At 43.4% G+C, this 21,510-nt stretch overlaps 2 protein-coding genes across 6 annotated transcripts in view; both read left to right on the top strand.

Annotated features, from left to right (window-relative positions):
* Positions 1 to 21,510, top strand: part of LOC149474190 (potassium voltage-gated channel subfamily A member 1) — a 344,256-nt gene that overhangs the window by 180,486 nt on the left and 142,260 nt on the right. The window lies entirely within an intron of this gene.
* The window catches only part of LOC149474191 (potassium voltage-gated channel subfamily A member 1-like), a 161,522-nt gene continuing 142,260 nt past the window's right edge, over positions 2,249 to 21,510 (top strand). The window contains exon 1 of the mRNA XM_089669860.1: positions 2,249 to 5,773. Within this exon, the coding sequence (XP_089525986.1) occupies positions 2,541 to 4,388 (1,848 nt within the window). The 5' untranslated portion in view covers positions 2,249 to 2,540 and the 3' untranslated portion in view covers positions 4,389 to 5,773. The remainder of the gene's footprint in view (positions 5,774 to 21,510) is intronic.

Raw genomic sequence — 21,510 nt, forward strand, 5'->3', positions numbered from 1 at the left:
ACACATCACTGCATCTACGTTGGCTACTGTCTGATATCTGTGTGCAATTTTTACTTTCATAAAATCAGAAGTAACTCTCCTCATGAATTTCTGGTGGTGGCTATTGCTTGTGTGGGCATCCGAAGCCGGCACCCATATACTTCCATATTTTCATGCAGCTGGCTACCCAGCATACACCTCCTGTTCTCACGCCTGCGCAGTAAAAACACATACACTCACTGGTCACTTTATTAGATCCACCTTGCTAGTGCCAAGAAAAATCCCCCACACCATTACACCACCACTACCAGCCTGAACTGTTAATACAAGGCAGGATGGATCCATGCTTTCAATTTGCTTACACCAAATTTTGACCCTACCATTTGAATGTTGCAGCAACCAATCTGCCCATTCTCCTCTGACCTCTGACATCAACAAGGCATTTTTGTCCACACAAACCATATAAAATCATTCTCTATAAACCCTAGAGATGGTTGTGCATGAAAATCCCAATAGCAGTTTTTGAAATACTCAGACCAGTCTGTCTGGCACCAACAACCATGCCACGTTCAATCCCCTTTCTGATGCTCGGTTTGAACTTCAGCACATCTACAGTCCTAAATGCATTGAGTTTCTGCCATGTGATTGGCTGATTAGCAATTTGTGTTACCAAACAATTGAACAGGTGTACCTAAAAAAGTGGCCGGTGAGTGTAGATAACATTGTTGATAGCAGGTGGAGGATGCCCGTTGACTCCTGGAATGGATGCCACAGGTATCCCAGGAGTCAACGGGACAATCTTAATGATGTAATAGCCCTGGAGGAGTGGACTGGAAGTGCTGGCAACTCTAAGGTTTTTTTTTTAAATAAACAATGCGGCAATATCCAAACATTGAATGTAATAGAAATGAAATGGGAAAAAGTTGTTGAAGAGGGTGGAGCTCTGCTGTAAGGCACCGTACACTTTTTTTTTTTTTTATTCCACTCACACCTCCATCTTCTACACCCCATTGTGTGATCTGGATCCTGCGCTGGAATACTTTGCATTGCTGCAGAACAGAGAGCGAAATAGAAGCCCCCTTCCCCCTCCCCTATGTCACAAAAGGCAGAATTAACTACTCCCAAGCTGTGACAGTCAGTAAGCTTAAAATAACATCTCTGTGATTGCAACCCAGCCAGAGAAAGTGTGTAGATGTGTGTAGATGTGTATAGATGTGTGTAGATGTGTGTAGATGTGTGTAGATGTGAGATGTGTGTAGATGTGTATAGATGTGTGTAGATGTGTGTAGATGTGTGTAGATGTGAGATGTGTGTAGATGTGAGATGTGTGTAGATGTGAGATGTGTGTAGATGTGAGTAGATGTGTGTAGATGTGAGATGTGTGTAGATGTGAGTAGATGTGTGTAGATGTGAGATGTATGTAGATGTGTGTAGATGTGAGTAGATGTGAGTAGATGTGTGTAGATGTGAGATGTGTGTAGATGTGTGTAGATGTGAGATGTGTGTAGATGTGTGTAGATGTGAGTAGATGGGGGTGTAGATGTGAGATGTGTGTAGATGTGAGTAGATGTGAGTAGATGTGTGTAGATGTGTGTAGATAGATGTGTGTAGATGTGTGTAGGTGTGTGTAGATGTGTGTAGATGTGTGTAGGTGTGTGTAGATGTGTGTAGATGTGTGTAGATGTGTGTAGATGTGTGTAGATGTGTGTAGATGTGTGTAGGTGTGTGTAGGTGTGAGTAGATGGGGGTGTAGATGTGTGTAGATGTGTGTAGATAGATGTGTGTAGATGTGTGTAGATGTGTGTAGATGTGTGTAGGTGTGTGTAGGTGTGAGTAGATGGGGGTGTAGATGTGTGTAGATGTGTGTAGATAGATGTGTGTAGATGTGTGTAGATGTGTGTAGGTGTGTGTAGGTGTGAGTAGATGGGGGTGTAGATGTGTGTAGGTGTGTGTAGATAGATGTGTGTAGATGTGAGTAGATGTGTGTAGATAGATGTGTGTAGATGTGAGTAGATGTGTGTAGATAGATGTGTGTAGATGTGTGTAGGTGTGTGTAGATGTGTGTAGATGTGTGTAGATGTGTGTAGGTGTAAGTAGATGGGGGTGTAGATGTGTGTAGATGTGAGTAGATGTGAGTAGATGTGTGTTGTCCTGTCTCCCCTGGTACCTGTCAGAAGATGTGTGCAGTCAGGGATGCTCAGGGACTCCTCTTGGCACATCCTGGGGTGCCTTGCCCCCCCCCCCCAGTAGATTAATACACAGCTAGCAGGATAGAGAGAACAGAACAGATTGGTAGCTGGAGACTGAGGCATCTGCTTGACACAGAAGCCTGGTAGCTATGGCTGGGGAATAAAAAGCATCTTTGACGTCAGGATTAATGATTGGTCCCTCATCCGGGTCCCCTCTCCTGGTGTTATTTGTGTAGACAGCCTTGCTCTGGAGGGACCTACTTTCTTTGGTTTTTTTGTTGGAGGAGCAGATCTCATCATCGGAGCCCCCCAGCAGAGTGGAAGGGGAGGAGGTGGGTGCAGAATGGTCGGTTCTGATGAAGATTGCATGGCATGGAGATCGCTCTGGTGAGTTTGGAGAACGGGAGAGCCCCAGCCGTGGCTGGCAGCGCAGGGGAGGATGGAGGGGGCAGTGGCATGGCTGGCAGCACAGCGGACAGGAGGGACCTGCTCCAAATCCCCAGGGCACCATCTTGGCTGAACGACTACAGCCAAGGCAGGGAAGGGCTCCAGCGAGCTCCTCCACAGCCTCAGCAGCGACATCAGCCACCGGGGACCGGAGGAGAAGAAGGAGGAGGAGGAGGTGGCTGTGGAGGAGGAGGAGGTGTGGGCGCACGTTTGCACAGCAGCAGCGACATGATCATGAGCTATCCTGGCAGTCACATCAAGGATGGCGATGACATCGACACGGTGATCCGCCTGGAGGAAGACGAGCCCCATGCCCACCCCGAGGAGGAGGACCACCACTTCGACCAGCTGGGCATCATGGACCACGAGAGCAACCAGCGGGTCATCATCAACATCGCTGGCTTGAGGTTCGAGACCCAGCTGTCCACCCTCAACCAGTTCCCCGACACCCTACTGGGCGACCCCGAGAAGAGGATGAGGTTCTTCGACCCCTTGAGGAACGAGTACTTCTTCGACAGGAACCGACCCAGCTTCGACGGCATCCTCTACTTCTACCAGTCCGGGGGCAAGATCAGGCGCCCGGTCAACGTGTCCATCGACGTGTTCGCCGACGAGATCCGCTTCTACGAGCTGGGCGAGGAGGCCATGGAGAGGTTCCGGGAGGACGAGGGCTTCTTGAAGGATGAGGAGAAGCCTCTGCCCAGGAACGAGTTCCAGCGCCAGGTCTGGCTGATCTTCGAGTACCCCGAGAGTTCCAGCTCCGCCAGGGGCATCGCCATCGTCTCGGTGCTGGTCATCCTCATCTCCATCATCACCTTCTGCCTGGAGACCCTGCCCGAGTTCAGGGATGAGAACGAGCTGCCCCCGACGCTGTCCAAGGTGCTTAATGACACCCAGCATCCCCCTCCCCCCAGCGGCTTGACCGACCCCTTCTTCATCATAGAGACCACCTGTGTCATCTGGTTTACCTTCGAGCTCCTGGTCAGGTTCTTCGCCTGCCCCAGCAAGTCGGAATTCTCCAAGAACATCATGAACATCATTGACATTGTGGCCATCATCCCCTACTTCATCACCCTGGGGACAGAGCTGGCCGAGCAGCAGACTAACAATGGCCAACAGGCTATGTCTCTGGCCATTCTCAGGGTCATCCGCCTGGTCAGGGTCTTCAGGATATTCAAGCTGTCCAGGCACTCCAAGGGCCTTCAGATATTGGGGCAAACCCTCAAAGCTAGCATGAGGGAATTGGGCCTTCTAATATTCTTCCTCTTCATCGGAGTCATCTTGTTCTCCAGCGCTGTCTACTTTGCTGAAGCTGATGATCCAGAGTCTCATTTTTCTAGTATACCTGATGCTTTCTGGTGGGCCGTGGTCACCATGACCACAGTGGGCTATGGGGACATGAGGCCAGTAACTGTTGGGGGCAAAATTGTGGGTTCCTTGTGTGCCATCGCTGGTGTCCTCACCATTGCTTTGCCCGTCCCTGTTATAGTCTCCAACTTTAATTACTTCTACCACCGAGAAACTGACCACGAAGAGCAGGTCATCCTCAAAGAGGAGGGCAGCAGTGCCCAGGGCAGTTGTGCTGGGGAACTTAAGCGAAGTCCCAGCAAGGTTTCCCTCAACAAATCTGTAGTCCACTTAGAGAATGTTGAAGGCATCAACAATGGTACTGGTTCCTTAGAGAAATCCAACCTCAAAGCCAAGAGCAATGTGGACCTTAGAAAATCCTTATATGCTCTGTGTCTGGACACTAACAGAGAAACAGACCTATAGGGTCATGGTACCTAAATGAACAAACTAGCACAGGACACGATCGAACAATGGATTTTTTTTTTATTAAAAGATAAAAAAAGAGACCTATACATTTTACAATAGAGAATTTTTTTTGGTCCTCTCTTGGTAGCATCAAAACAGTATTTGCTGTTGAAGACACGTTTTGTTACTGACTTTTGCAGTATTTCCAATCATGCAGATATATTTTGTAACTGTTTCTTGTTGGAGTTAGCTGTCCCTCCCCTCACTTTGGAATACAAACAAAGATTTTTTATTTTTTAAAAGTTGGAGGCGTACTGCCACAAAGTTGCAAAGATAAAGCAGGAGATACAATTGTAAAAGGAAAAAAAGGAAACTTTTTAAAAAAGCATTAATTAGCCAGTCCTGTCCTGCAACACCTAATTGATATATATATATTGTACAGCATATTTTAATGGACAGAATTTAATTTTGTACTAATATATATATATATATATATATATATATATATATATATATATTGCGGAGAGAATCTAATTTATATATAAGTTATACACTTGTGAACAAAGTCATGGTAACGTTAGTCCGTGCTGTGAATTTGGTGCTCTTGAATATAGCAGGAAATATTTTTTTTCGGGAAGAAATATTGTGAATTAATCTATATATGTGAGCCTTAATTTATTAACTCATGTAGGCTTATTTCTTTACAAAATACTTTATTAAAATTCAATGTTACATAATGTCAGTTTAGTACTCAATTTTTAGGACCCTTTTCAGGTGAAAAAAAAAATGGCACCATCTTGTATAAGTAAATTTAAACAAATATATATATTTATTATGTTTTAAAAAGAAGAAAATGACAAAAAGAAAAAAAATATGATAGCATACAACCAAACTAACAGTCCTTATAATGGTCTCCATAGACCGTTATACGCTGAGCTGTTTAATTAACGTTCAGCATATGTTCAGGTCAGGTCATGTATCACAGCTCCCTTGTTATGTTTCGTGTCACACACACGCAAGGTATAGGGAAAATTATTTTGTGCTTGCCATCCTGCTTAGTGTCATTACCATTAATATGAAATAGCCTGAAAGAGAAGAGGGGGTTGGGTAGTCTTCTTTAACCCTTTTTTGGTCACCATGGGATCAGGGTCAAGGCCTAAGCTCTGCATGACAGGCAGAGCCTCTCCTAGGATGGAAAGGAAAAACACAACTCGTTAAAATGGAATTAATGATCTACAGTAATCCAAGAGAGAATGCTTTATCCTCCGGACCACCAGAGATTTGCTCCTGATGTGACACTGTGGGATATAACATGGGCTTAATGCAGGTCTTTTACATCTAAAGACTGATCAACAGGATCCTGGCTGGACGGGTCGATACAGAAGCCACAGAAGGTTTTTAAGGTTAGTTATTATAAAGGTATGAAATTATGTTTTTTACTGCAATTTATATAAACTTGGGAAAGAGGAAGACTAAAAAAAACAGGTGTTTCCAGCAGCTTTTATTCTTTAGGCTACACTAGAAAAAAATATTGAGTCTTGAGTGTTGACAGGGTCACCAACGACTTTTTTTTTTTTTTTTAAATCGGACTTTTATCAGTCTGTCCCGGACCGTAGATATAGGATGAACATCATTTAATCCAGCCATTTAGGGCTGGTTGGGGATGACACATTTGTAAAGGTGAACTCCAGGATAACTAAATATCATCTAAATACAAGATACATGTTTAGTTTTTATCTTGAATCTTGATGTGCTTTGTGTAGTTCTTCCAGATCTGCGTAGTAATCCAGTGTGTTTCTTTGCCTCTATGCAGGAGATCCCTGTAATAAAGACCAGTCACTGCTGTTCGCTCTCCTTGTGCAGGGTGACTGGTCTTTTCTCCGCCCCTCTAGTAAATTTCTATAGGCAGCCTGTAGTAGGAGGAGCCATGTGGTCCCTCCCACAGCCCTGATCTCTGCACAGACTATGTACAGCACAGTGATCGTGTCACTGCTACTTTTACAAGGTAATATCTGGGTTTGCAAAAATCATTTGGTGTTAACAGAGTAGATTTATATCCTTTGTGGCTATTAAGGAATATATTTAAGTTGCCAATTTTGTGTCTGAAGTTCAGCTTTTAATATGGTAGCATCCAACAACCCTTGTCCTATTGGGGAAGATCAAGCTGACAATTGTTAAAACCTTCCCTGTTTGCCATTGTTCCTCCCAAGATTAGCTGGTCCGCCCCTCCTTCACAAGAACAACAAGTAATGCTCAGGTGTCCTGGGTGTGCATGTTTACAAACAAAATAAGTCATTAAGACTTTTTGCAGCTGTTTGATTGGTCTGCTTGTCCCTCATCTGCAGGTTTAATCTAGGCTCACACTTATGCAGGTTGCGTTTTCCATTTTTGCACTTGCATTTTTGCTGCATTTTTTATGCGTTTTTCTTTTTTCTTTTTTTTTGTTGCTTGGCATATTTTAAATGCAAAACGCATCAAAAACGCAGCAAGAATATATCAAAAACACAATACATGCTTTTCTGCAGCGTTCCCATTGAAGTCTATAGAACCAAAAACGCAATGTTTTGCGTTAAAAAAAAGTCCCTGACCCTTTCCAAAAAATGCACCTGGTGAAAACGCACAGATGTGAACATGTGTCATAGGAAATCATGCTAAATGGACTGTACTGCGTTTCTGCAAAACGCTGCAAAAAAACGCTTAGGTGTGAACCTGGGGGTATGGTGGCTGATATTTATTAATTGGGAGTATTCAGTTACACAGTGCTAGGAGCAAAGTGTGAACTGCTGTGGCTATAGCAACCAAGCAAAATCCACACTGTGCCAGCCTCATCAATTCAATTCTGGTTCAGGTTTTTATTGGCTGTTTTGGGTTAGTGATGTTTGCACGTCGCATTTTCCACCAGAAGTGGTGACTGAATGAGGTCCAAAGTGTGATGATGAGTTCTGTGGACTCTTGGAGGCAAATAAGCCAGTACCCATAGCAACTAGTGATGCCAATATTTTAGGAGAGTCAGACCTATGGTAACCTATGACAACTGAAACACTGAAGCTGTTTCCTATAACAACTAATCTTGTATTGGCCTAGTGGCATCTGCCATGGTGGGCATTTTCACTTAATTTTCATGAGACATCCATTCTCCCCATATCAACCAATCAGATCATCTAAATCCATTGATATGCATTAGGAATACATAGGATAATCTAATTGGTTTCTGTGGGTAGCACAGACACACCATGTGCATAATGGGCTTTGGGTTGACCATACACTATACAACCTTGTTGTACAATCTCCTTTAAAGTGTTACTAAACCCCGGAATCTGCATTCACTATATCTGGTCTCCCACAGTACACACAACATGGAAGTGAAATTATTTTAGTAAATATAAATTGCTAAATACCTTTTCTCATCAGCAGTTAGAGCAGTCTTGTGACTTCTATCAGTGTTCAGCAGAGAACATGTTAAAGATTGTAGGAGGAGTTTTCATTCTGCTTTAGGAGGATGCAGAACCCCTGACCTCCGACTGCCTCCGTCTGGACAGTGCTGATTGGCCCTGTGCTGACCACATGCACTCTCCCAAGAAAAAAAAAAACCTCTCTAGCAATACACACCAAACTGAGCATGTGCAGAGTGACTCCACACGATGTGTCTTGTCAGGAGATAAGAGGGGGACACTGGAAGAAGGGGAGGATCAGAGAAGTCAGGATCAAACAGCCTTTTTACACAATGCAGAGGATTAACCCCTTAGGTTCTACAGTGAGTATAACAAGCATGCTTTACTGCATATACAGACTGATTTTACTGTTGTGGGGTTAGTAACACTTTTCAGCTGCCCCTAGGGCAGGGGTGGGCAACTGTGGCCCTCCAGCTCTTGATGAACTACAAGTCCCATCATGCCTCTACCTTTGGGAGTCATGGTTGTAACTGTCAGTTTTGCAATGCCTCATGGGACTTGTAGTTCTACAACAGCAGGAGGGCCACAGTTGCCCACCCCTGCCCTAGGGGCAGCTGAAAAACTGAAAAGTGTTACTAACCCCACAAGGGGTATCTGACATTTTTTTCTTGTCTTTGAATGCCCCTGCATGTTAGCCTGTGTGTCAATGCGCACCTAGGCTTTAACCACTTTACAACCATCCAGTTCTGGAAGGGTGTCATATGATGTGCTCCCAGAGTGCACCCCCAGTGGCGCGCACCCGGCGCTGTCAGTGATCGCTGTCTCCTACGGATATAGCTGATCACGTGATGAGGTAAAAGGCCAATCACAGCAGCCTTTTACCACGTGATCAGCTGTGTCCAATGACACAGCAGATCACAAAGTAAATACAGTTGCTGGTTATCGGCAGCACTTTCCGCACTCTATCACAGCGTCGGGAAAGTACTGCCAATAACTGGCAAATGTCACAGAGCAGATCTGTACTGATAATCAGGGCACTGATTATCAGTGCCGCCCATCAGTGCCCAGCAATGCCATCCAGCAGTGCCACCCATCAGTGTCCTGCAGTGCCACCCATCAATGATGCCCAGCAGTGCCACCCAGCAGTTGCATCCAGCAGTGCTGCCCGTCAGTGCCGTCAGTCGAGGCTATCAGTGCCACCTATCAGTGCCCATTGTTGCTGCATATCAGTGCAGCAACATCAGTGCCCATCAGTGCTGCCTATCTGTGCCCATCTGTGCAGCCTCATCAACACACATCAGTGAAGGAGAAGAATTACCTGTTTGCAACATTTTATAATAGAAACAAAGAAAAACTTTTTTTTTCAAATTTTTTGCTCTTTTTTTGTTTATAGTGCAAAAAAATGAAAACCCCAGTGGATATTAAATAGCACATGTGTAAATGCATCTAAGCGTTAATTCTAGCAACACATCACACTGTGGATCTCTAAAATGAGAATCCGAAGCATTATTCAGCGATCACATTGTTACAGAAAAATCAATGTTTTCGAGCCTCGCAGGACCCCTTATCAGGTATTTGACCACTCCGAAACAATCTTTTGCTGTAACAATGTGATTGCTGAATAAAGCTTCGGACCGATTTTGGAGATCTACAGTGTGCTGGTGATATTTTTTCAGTTCCAGCCGATGGTCTCTGCAGCACCTGCTTACATATACAGCCATGATTCCAGGAACGCATGTATTGGAATTGTGTATTGGAATCTCTTAAGCGTTAATGCTAGGCTCGATTAGCTCTGGAGTAATTCATTTCAAAAGCCAGAACAATTATTGTGGCCAGTGAAACAAATTTATGGCCAAATGCTTCATGTGGCTAAACGGGTTACACACTTTTACAAGCATCAAGTCACTTTCGCACCTGCAAATCATGTAGTGATACCATATTTTTGTCCAACGTATAATATATATATATATTATAAACATGGGGGTTTTTTTAGTGACTTGCTTACTTTTCTTTAAGTATTTTTCATTCTCTGTAGTTCTTATCTCCTCCTGTATCACCTTCCCCTCCCTCCTAGATTGTAAGCTGGAAAGAGCAGGGCCGTCGAACCCCTCGTGTATTGTATTGTTACTGTATTGTCTCATGTCCTGTCCCCTTGCTACTGTACAGCGCTGAGCATACCCTTTGGCGCTATATAAATACTGTATAATAATAATAATAATTCTCCCCTTTCTGTCCCCCCTGTGGATGGGAATCCCACACTGCCATAAGCAGCTGTCTTTCTCTTTTTTATTCTACGTCGGCCCACAGACGGTGTCTGTTCTTGATCTCACGCATGCACCACACGAGGCCTCATACAGTTTATTTTATAACAAACTGTGCCAGATTAAGTCTTGGTTCATACTACTGCTACCTGTAGTGGTAATTAAGACAGCTCTGATTGACTAACATTGGATTTCACATGTCATGCGACTTGGGGTCTCATGAGTTGGACCCCAAGTTGCGGCAGTGTGAACTGTGTCTTACAGTGTTGGTGTTTGGTGCATTTGTTGTATGAGTCCTGGTGCAGTTTGAAATAGAGTAATGAACCATGCCAGGTGCCCTATGGCACATCAGGCAAGATCTCCCTAGAAGGCATTGTTGACATAGCTTTCCTGGAAACAGGAGCTGTGAGGCACTGGCTACTTGACCAGTGCCTATTGAGGACCAGGACATGGGGGAACAAAGCCTTCTTGTCAGCATGCCATATTGTAATTTTCAATGGTAAGGGTGGTCACAGCATGCCTCCCACTGACCCTCAGTGATCTTAAAGTAGGGTTATCTGCCTAAAGATTATATTGAGTATTTGATTTAGGAGATCAGTTTATTTGGGCGTTAGCCACCTTCACAGTCTGAGACTATGTAGGTTAATGGCAGCTTTGCCAATAGGAACAATAACATTTTTATATGGAGCACAATTCAACTTTAACCAAAGTCTGCCTTGTCATTTTATGCAATTTGGATCATGAATCAAAGTGTATTGTGGATTTTCTACACTTAGCCAGTGGTGTGTATGGTAAGACGTGAGATAGTTTGATAGACCATAGACAAACAGTGCCCTGTAAATGGGTACTCCAATCAAACATTACAATTATGAATTTAAACTCCTTAGGGAACATGGCCAACTTAGTGAATGTCTGATATTTTCATTTTTGTGTCTGGTGCCTGCTAACTTAGTCCCCATGGATGCCGTAAGTAAACTAGAAGCACAGTAAATAGCCTCTGAGGTTTATATAAACCTGAGATTACAGGTGAAATCAGTTCATTGGCTGATTTTACTGATTACCTGACATTCTATAAAGCCTTTGATTGGATAGTGAAAGGGGAAGCAGTGAAGTAATGAGATTGTGGGTTGGTGAAGGATGCGGACTCGCCTGGTTGTGGGCGGGGTCACTAGCCTGTGCACATGGGGTACTTTTTGGATGTGTGATTGCACTCATCAATGCCCGGGACCAGGTGGGGTCACGTTCAGGCGAAAGCAACCTTATGGCAGGATGTCAGCTTAGAGATGAGGCTTACACCGTGTGCAGTAGTAAATGTACAGAGTTTCCCTGTGAATGTATCGTCCTTACACACCTTGTTACTGAGTCACATTTAGGATGGACATTGTGGAGCCCATGTCCTCTCCACCAGACCAGAGTATCTTTGCCACCTCACTCCCAGTGACAGAATGGGGTTCCACTGAGCACCTTTTGGACCTCATGCTTGCTCTTCATGAACTCTTTAATTTCTCCTGTACCATATGGCTAGGCCATGGGTCTCCGTAACATGGGTTCAGTACTTTTAGGGAACCAATTACTAAGGGAAGGGATCAGAGCACCGACCCCTCACTACCAGAGGACCCTCCTCCCATGCCAGGTACCACGCCAACAATTGGCTGTTTACACTTTGCACTAATTAACTCATTATTTACCAAAGCAACTGCATTCCTCCTCCGACTTGTCTTGCTGAGTGAACCCTTAGTAGTGGCCTCGTTTCATATCCCAAATGTACCTCAATGACCCAAGTTTTTTTTATATACACCAAAAACTAACATGCACCCCTCTAAAGTGATTTCAGACCAAGCTTGAAACAGTTGATGCAACTTTTACTTAATGAAATGCAGCGCAGTCCAACATTAGTGAAAGCATTCCCTAACACTCTAAGTGGCCCAGGCATATCTCTATAAGGGATTCAGCCATCTTTGGCAATGTCCATTTGTCCATCTGGCAATGTGGCACTTTTCGGGAACCAGTATCTTTGGGTGAACTGCATTGCGCAGCAGTCTCCCTCTGTAGTTTCACGGTGTTAAGGCATCCTGCTAAATAAGGCCGCCCTCATACCCAGCCTTCTCTCACAGGGCAGGAAGGTTGAGTCTAAAAAGCCCTGGAATGGAGCTTAAAAAAATGACTCCTTCCCTCAACCAGAGCCATCCGTTTGTCTAACTGCTGATGTAGGCAACCTGCCTACAAGCTCATCTCTCTGTCACTCTGCTCTCTCCTCTTGTCAGCATGCTCCTTGTTGGCACATAAACAAATTGGTAACTTGTGCTTCTTCTTGTCACACTAGAGCCTTGCTGTACAGGAACTGCAAAAGGCTTATACTAGGTAATATTCAGGTATTTATACTGCTTACACTGAAAAATGACATAAAATGATGTATAAGGCCTCGCTCGTTCACAGGGGCGTACTTAAAGTGTTTCTAAAGAATGAAAGGTTTTTACCTTCATGCATTCTATGCATGAAGGTAAAAAATCTTCAGTGTGCAGCTCCCTCATAATACTTATCTGAGACTGATTGCAATCCAGCTGTCAATCACAGCCAGTGAGGTGAGAGCGGAGAGCGGGACCAAGCTACGATCTGGGTGTCATATGGACACATAGAGGAAGCTCATGATGAGTACGCACGAATGCCCCCCCCCCCTTGTAAGCAGTTTGCTCTGTAGGCACTCCTCAGGGGAGAGGAGCCAGGAGTGCTGGTGGGGAAACCAAGAAGAGGAGAACCAGGGCTGCTCTGTGCCAAACCATTACACAGAACAGGTAAGTATGACATCTTCATTTTTTTTAAAATAAAACATCTGAACCCTTAGTATGTCTTTTGGACATCTGTGTGAGGGCCAGGTGTTCCGTACAATGGCTGCACAGACACAGCTGCTGCTCCTAATTTGCCATCCTTGAGTGTGCAGGAGTGTGTCCCCGAACTCACACTGTATGCATTCAGGGACACACACCCGCACCCACACAGATGTCAGATTGGGAGCAGCAGCTGTGTCCATGCAGCTGCTGTGTCCTAAGTGGCAAGAATTGGACTGGCTGCATGGGGATGTGCGAAACACCTGGGCATCCCCAAATTGGCAAACACAGCCCTTGTATGGGCCTATGCTTAAGTGTGTCCATGTAAATGAGGCCTTGCTGATTACAGAGCTGCTTTCATTTGTGTATTTAAAGTGGAAGTCCAGTCAAATCTGAACTATACTTAAACCTGCTCCAACCCCCATTCAAAGGCTTTTCTATATACCTGTAAAGGAACGATGTGCATACTGCCACTGGGAGCCGATCATGCGACCGGACTGGAATGCCCTCAGCATAGGTAAGTATAGATATCTTTCCTTTACAGAGTAGTTAGAAAAGGCTTAGAATGGGGGAGGAAGCAGACTTAAAGTGGAGCTCCACCCAAAAGGGGAAGTTCTGCTTTAAGGATTGGTCCCCGCACCTTTGGGGAGTGGGTACTCGAAATTGACAGGTACCCGCTCCCACTTCCGCTGCAATTGCCTAGGTCAGGCATGTCAAACTGGCGGCCCTCTAGCTGTTGCAAAACTACAAGTCCCATCCTGCCTCTGCCTTTTGGGAGTCATGCTAGGAACTGTCAATCTTGCAATGCCTCATGGGACTTGTAGTTTGGCAACAGCTGGTGGGTCACCAGTTTGACACCCGTAGCCTAGGTGATCGAAAGAGAATGTTGTCCCTCCCTCCCCGTAGTCTTCTGGGACACATGACAGGTCCCAGAAGACTACGGGACCATTCACAAGGCACAGCACTACTCGCACATGTGCAGTGGGCACCCGGCTGTGAAGCTGCAAGCTGTTCATATCTGGGTGCTCACACTGAAGATCCCGGCGCCGGGAAAACAGTGCGGCCGGTGAAACTGGCTGCAGGGGGGGACACTGCGGGAGCAAGGGACAGGTAAGTGTCCATTTTTTAAAGGTCAGCAGCTACAGATTTTGCAGCTGCTGACTTTATTTTTTTTTGTTTATTTTCACTGAAATGCTGCTTTAAGTATAGTTAGGATTTGACTGGATTTCCACGTTAATCAGAAAATAAAAGTTTACTTGGAAGAAAAACAAAACAGAACATTTTTATTGTATACATCCAGTAGCCACAAGAAAGCAGTGTATAGTAGAAAAAGAGGCACAATAAGGCACAGTGGTATACATACATTAGATCAACTGACATGAGATAAAAATTCAAAGGCATACAAATCTCAATACTTTTCATCTCAGGATATAGACGGTTGCAAACCAGACTTTCGGGGGAGTGCGTTTTACATCCAAGCAATTTATAGAGTTATAATAACCTATGTAAAACTAAATCCAATGGAGCCAGACCTGGGGAAGCCAACCAGGGTCCCCACAATTTTTCAAACTTTGCTGGGCATCTAGGACTTACCACTTTAATATCAGCCTTTCAAATGTACGTGACTCCTCACCTTGTAAAACAACCTATTAATTTAAAAATAGAAATGAAAAGCAAAACATTTTGTATATAGATATAAAAAAACATTATACACTTTTTCCCCCTTTTTTTTTATAAGTGATCACATACCCTCTGTTCTCAGTTGCATAAGTAACTAAGTAAAACAGCAGCACACTGGTCTTTCCAGTGAATGGCTGTGCAGGGGGTTGGCGTGTCAGGACAAGTCTGATTAATGGAAGAGAGTAGGCTTAGTTATCAGCACGCAACCAAACGAATTGTCCTGTCTATGTTAAAAACGGGTTTCGTTTGCACACATTTACAAATACATGCGTAATCTGCAGAGCCTCTTCACGGCACCCCAGTAATCTGCAGTCCTAACTCTTAACAGTCTACGTCAACAACAGGGGTTTCATTTGTGTGCAATCTAAACCTGAACTGTTAGACAGGACAATTCAATTGCTTGCAGGCTGGTTTGTAAGTTGAGCTGGGAATTTTTCTTTGTTGTTGTTTGACATGAGTCACCCTTCCATGTGCTCCTTGCTACAAAGGCCAGTTATAGATTGGGGCAGTTGCCATTTGTTTGTACTGTTGGTATAATGGTGAGGGGACGTAATGGGCACCTTTGCTGCCATTGTACTATAAGCTGGGTGTCCAGTGCACCCCTGTGCCTTTAAGGAGGGGTGGGCTCCATCCAGGCTCACCTGCCCTCATTCTATCCATTTTTATACATGTGTTTCTACTATGGAGTCTCTCAAAATTTATAGGACTGCAGATTTTTGGGGTGCCATTAGAGCAGTGGTTCTTAACCTGGGTTCGATCGAACCCCAGGGGTTCGGTGAGTCAGTCTCGCGGGTTCGGCGGAGGTGAAGACCCACACCCGACTCATATGATTCGTGCAGTAAATATTCATTATTATGTTTTTGTTTTTGTGTGAAAATCATGTTTTAATGGTTTTGTTCTTTGTTCTTAACGGTTTTGTTCATTTTGTGCACCTATGTATAAATATATACCTAAATATATACCTATGTTTTGAATTTTAAAAATCATATTTTATTTTTCCAATTAAGAAGGGTTCGGTGAATGCGCATATGAAACTGGTGGGGTTCAGTACCTCCAACAAGGTTAAGAACCACTGCATTAGAGGCTCTGCAGCTTTCGAAATCCCTGTTTTTAACGTGGTAGGACATTTCAGTTGGTTGCAGGCTGGTTGGTAAGTTGAGCTGGGAGTTTTTCTTTGTTGTTGTTTGACACGAGTCACCCTTCCATGTGCTTCTTGCTGCAAAGGCCAGTTATAGGTTGGGGCAGTTGCCGTTTGCTACTTACCAGCAAAGACAGAGACCTGACCACACTGTGCTCTCATGCCTAGTATAGTCATCTTTTAATAGGAAAGCAGAGGGACTGGCAGGGACACCAGGAATTTCACACAAAGGAAGCAATACAATGAGAATAGGATACCTTTTCATACAAGTACATGGTACAGCAGGCACATACCAGGAACACAAAATGTTGGGTTTACATATTCTTTAGGGCCAGCTTCACACCTATGCACTGTGTTAGCTTGCTCTATAATATTTCCTGTAGCTCCATCCAGCAGCAGTATGGAGCGGAAGAACTGAGGAGCTTGGCCAGCACAGAAAGAAATTAGACACTCCCAAGAGAGGGGAGGACTGTCACATGGAATTGAATTTGTAGTCTAATTTACTAGCAAGTTCAGAGGCACAGTGCAAGTCAATAAAAAAATTGTTTATGAAATTGAAAATTTTAAATACCTAATTTTTGTGTTTTTAGCAAAAATGTTTTAGGATCTCTTTTAAGTTTAAGACATTTTCCATTGTTTTGGATAGAGTGGCGAAGGGTTTGGTGTTCTGCTGAGGATTTATTGTTGGTTGTGTCTTCTCTGGAGAAATTCAACCTCTGTTTGTTCAGATGACCATTGTTATTGAGACAGAAAGTAACTGAAAATCCTAAATTTGAGAGTTTTCATGATGGAAAGATGTGAAGAGACATCTTTCAATTGGGACACATGTTCTGGGAACATAAGAAGTTAAGAAGTGAATATGCCTCATTTTCAGGATATTTCCTCCCAGTTTCTGTTGCATTTCCCAGACAGGAAGTAAAGGGAAATCTTCCAAGCAGGACACAGACAGCAAAAAATAACCCGATCGGGGTTTAAAAATATCAATACTCTATTTTACACACAAAAATATAGTTATAAGTTCGGGTTTAATAGTAGGTTATAAATTAATTGTTGGGCGTGATTCATTTTTCAGGGAGAAAAATGTTTTCTGAAATATTAGTGGTGAAGTTGTGTAAGCGCTTTTTGTTAAAATAGGCCAAGTTTTGGGAAGATTTCCTGAAGTGCCAATTTTTTTTTCTTCTTTATAATCTATGGGGATTTTATAAATTAGCTGGACTTTAAGAGTCAAAGATTAATCCCTTTCAAAATGATTGTAAGTAAATGTAGAACATGAATATCTCTTTCAGTCCCTTTTTGTAATATGAGCGTAATTGGTTGTTCTTTACAATTGTTGCTTTTTTTTAATCAACAGTGATGTTTTTTATTCCAAACTCCAGGATGTTAGCAATCCATCTCCCATTCCCCTCTAACTAACCGCTGGTATGGGAAAAAAAATCCAAATGCCAATTTTACTTATTTTTAAGAGTATGTAAGCCCAACATTTCATATTCCTGATATGTGCCCTCAGTACCATGTACTTGTATGAAAAAGTATCTTGTTCTCTTTGTTTTAAATCCCTAGTGTTCCTGCCAGTCCATCTGCTTTCCTATTAAAAACTGACTACACTAAGCATGAGAGCACAGCGTGGTCAGTTTTCTAGCTGTGCTGGGAACTCTGCTCTCCTCCAATGATCAGACTTCTGCTCACACTGCCCTCCCCCCTGCATAGTCATTCACTGGGAAGTTCAGTGTACTGCTGTTTTTCCTCCCCCAGCTCTCTGTTATCATCTGCATAAGGAGCTTAGAGGGAATGTGATCACTTATAAAACAGAGAAAAAACAGGGTATTTATAATGTGTTTTATATCTATACACACATGTTTTGCCTTTCATTTCTATTTTAAAATGAATGGGTTGGTTCACAAGGTGAGGGTTTGCATATACTTTAAGCCATAGTCACATGATGAGCTTTCTCTCTTCTTCTGTTTACTTCTTGGGGTCCTTCTTTGGGTGTCCATATTACTGCCTGTGTGGAAGGAGGACTTCCAACCCTCTCTCATAAGCTCCACAGGCAGGAGAACTCACGGAGGCAGAGAGTGGACCAGTACCTAAGAAGATATCAAGCAGGGAAAAATGTCTGGTCCTCAGCGCAGGAAATTAGCTTGGCTTATAGAGGAAATTGTGATCCATTACACTGTAGGATGGCTTAGAAGAAGGTGTTTGGCATCAAGACTAAGGAGTAAGGTCATTGATGGATGGTGCACTGTTTAAATTTCATTTTTGCCTGGAGTTGATCTTTAACTCCTTGCCGCTGACTATACACACATATGCTGCCTCACTGAAGTGGGTTTTATTCTGTGGGGCTGCATATATGTGTACATGTGTCTTTGCTGGGAGCATGCTGCATAGTGGGCTCCCAACATGGAGACCGGGCTCTCACCTACAGTGTCAGGTCTCATACTAACAATCAAGAACCAGGAGGCTCAAATCCTGCTAAATCACCTGATCTCTGTGACAGCTTCTGATTTAGCTAGCATAGTGATCAGTCACTGTACAGCCCACCCCTGTATGCGTTTCCCCTCTGAATGTAGAATGCTAGAGCAGAAAAATGTAAATAAACAAAAGTATGCATAAACCCCCCCCCCCCCCCCAAAACAAAAACAATAAAATATTAAGAAAAACTAGATCAGGGTTTGATCTTAGTCAATGTTGGGGTTAGAGTCCTTTCACACTGTTCTGATGCACTTTGACAGCACCGCGGGAGTAGCGCAGCTTACCTGTGGGTTTGTTGTGGGTTAGCTGCGCTCTGCGCTCTCCCGTAGAGTTATGTGCAGCAGTTTTGGTGCGCTTTCTTAGGTCAGGGTTTAAAAGTCAGGGTCAGTGTATTTTAGGTAGGATGAAAAAAGCATTTTTTTCAAAATTAGTGTCAATGTGTTTTAGGTAGAAAAAAAAAAAAACACACCATTGTTTCTGGGCCCTACCACATGTACAAACAACAAATATCATACGCATGAGTAATATCACTGCAAGGATCAGGAGCAGGAGAATTTGTTTTGGGTTGTTCTTTGGTGGTAAGTTATGGTAAGGTGGTCATAGCAAAAATATACAGCTAAATTTAAAAAATGGTGCTTTTTTTGTGTTTTTTTTTTTGTACTATTTTGGGCCAATTTTCCTTTGATAATAAACAAAAAAATCAGGAGATGATATTTGTATCTACCACCAAAAGAAAATCAAATTCGTCCTGAAAGAAACAAGGTGTAATCCACCAGGATACGCAAAGTAGTGATGACGTGCAGTTTTATGAAGAGTGGAGTTCCCACTTGCCCTGTAAGGAGCTGTGGGAAAGTGGGGAATTGTATGTGCCTAAATACCAGTCAAACTGAAAAAAAAACATACATAAAAAACATTTTATTTCCATATTAAAATAGACACATTATAAAAGCATGTATCATAAGCTACATGAAGAGTATACAATGGGACAAATGTGAAGTAGAACAGGTGGATCAATGCGTTTCACCCATAAAGAGAGCGTATGTGCAGTTTTACTAATGTGTCAAAGTTGCAAATTTGTGTTCAGGTGTTAGGATTTGTTTTACTTTTTGTCATGTAGAGGTTAAAGTAGAATTATGGGCAAATTAAAACATGACATTTATTACCTGTTGATCTTGCCAGTAATATTTGATTTTGCCCAGAAAACCTCTTTAGGTCTTTAATTACTTTTCATGCTAAAAGGCTTTTTTAAATGATAAAGTTAAAAAAAATTATTCCTTGGAGCTAGTAAGAAAATCATTTTGATTGATGTCTATCATTTCATCTATTGTTTGTGATTATGTTTGTGCCTAGAATGCTGTGATATCGTTGTGGCTATGTTACAGATTCTTATATAGCGCCATCAATTTACACAGCTCTTTACTTATATAGTACATTTACATCAGTCCCTGCTCTCAAGGAGCTTACAATCTAAGATCCCTAAATCACATTCATACATACACATACTAGGGCCAATTTAGACTGGAGCCAATTAACCTAAGTCTTAAAGGATAAGTTCACCCTTGGGAACATGTTACATGTTCCACCCGTTTTTAGGAACATGATACATGTTCCCAATGCTGCAGCCGCTGCCTTCTGCTCCCCCTTCCCTCTGACAGACGTACGAGGAGAAGTTCACCCATACTACAGTGCCTTAAAAAAATATTCACTATGATAAATGGTTTCCAACATTTTTTACAAATAAATATGTGAAAAGTGTGGGGTGCATTTGTATTCAGCCCTCCTGAGTCAATACTTTGTAGAACCACCTTTCACTGCAATTACAGCTGCACGTCTTTTTGGGTATGTCTCCACTAGCTTTGCACATCTAGAGAGGGACATTTATATGTTTAAATAGCTCAAGCTCTGTCATATTGGATGGGGAGCGTCTGTGAACAGCAATTTTCAAGTTTTGCCACAGATTCTCAATTGGATTTAGGTCTGGACTTTGACTGGGCCATTCTAACACATGAGTATGCTTTGATCTAAACAATTCCATTGTAGCTCTGGCTGTATGTTTAGGGTTGTTGTCCTGCTCAGGGGCGGACTGACAACTCATGGGGCCCCCGGGCAATAGGGGATCATGAGGCCCCTGTGTACTTGCCCAAACGCAAAAAAGCCTATGAAAAAGGTACCAGGGGCATCTCATGGGGCCCCCTACTGACCCCGGGCCCTCGGGCAGTGCCCGAGTTTCCAAATGGTCAGTCCGCCCCTGGTCCTGCTGGAAGGTAAGCCTTCGCCCCAGTCTCAAACCTTTTGCAGAGTCTAACAGGTTTTCTTCTAAAATTGCTCTGTATTTGGCTCCATCCATTTTACCATCAACTCTGACCAGCTTCCCTGTCCCTGCTGAACAAAAGAATGATGTGTTCAGGGCAGGGGCGGACTGACCATTTGGAAACTCGGGCACTGCCCGAGGGCCCGGGGTCAGTAGGGGGCCCCATGAGATGCCCCTGGTACCTTTTTCATAGGCTTTTTTGAGTTTGGGCAAGGACACAGGGGCCCCATGATCCCTTATTGCCCGGGGGCCCCATGAGTTGTCAGTCCGCCCCTGGTTCAGGGTGATGTGCAGTGTTGTTTTTTCTCCACACATAGCATTTGCTTTTAGGACAAAAAGTTCAGTTTTGCTCTTATCTGACCAGAGCACCTTCTTCTACATGTTTGCTCTGTCCCCCACATGGCTTCTCGAGCTGTGGATCTCTCTAGCTACTCTAGAGTTGCCATGGGCCTCTTTGCTGCTTCTCTGATTAATACTCTCTTTGCCAGGCCTGTCAGTTTAGGTGGACGGCCATGTCTTGGTAGGTTTGCTGTTGTGCCATATTCTTTCTATTTTCGCATAATGATTTGAACAGTGCTCTGTGAGATGTTCAAAGCTTTGGAAGGCCATTGGTTCCACTAAATTTTAGTTAGAGGTATCAGAGTTAAGGGGGCTGAATACAAATGCACCCCACACTTTTCAGATATTTAATTGTAAAAAATATTGAAAACCCATCATCATTTTCTTTCCACTTCACAAGTATGTGCCTCTTTGTGTTGAACTATCACATAAAATCCCAATAAAATAAATGTAAGTTTTTGGTTGTAACATGACAAAATGTGGAAAAGTTCAAGGTGTATGAATACTTTTTCAAGGTACTGTATCTGTCAAATTTGAAAACAGTGCAGCCGTGTGGGTCTCCGCCCACTCGGCCATGTCATTCATTCACAGATTTCTGTGAATGAGTGCCTACAAGTCCCGACATCCTCAGCGGTTGTCAGCTTGTACAAATAAATAGTAAAAAATGTGAACAGTGAGCGCAAAAGGAAAAATAGAGGAAGAAGCTGGTGCAATGTGGCAAACCC

The sequence above is a fragment of the Staurois parvus genome, unplaced genomic scaffold, assembly GCF_062004578.1.
Source record: "Staurois parvus isolate SC_StPar_1 unplaced genomic scaffold, SC_StPar_1.0 ptg000010l, whole genome shotgun sequence".
NCBI lineage: Eukaryota > Metazoa > Chordata > Amphibia > Anura > Ranidae > Staurois > Staurois parvus.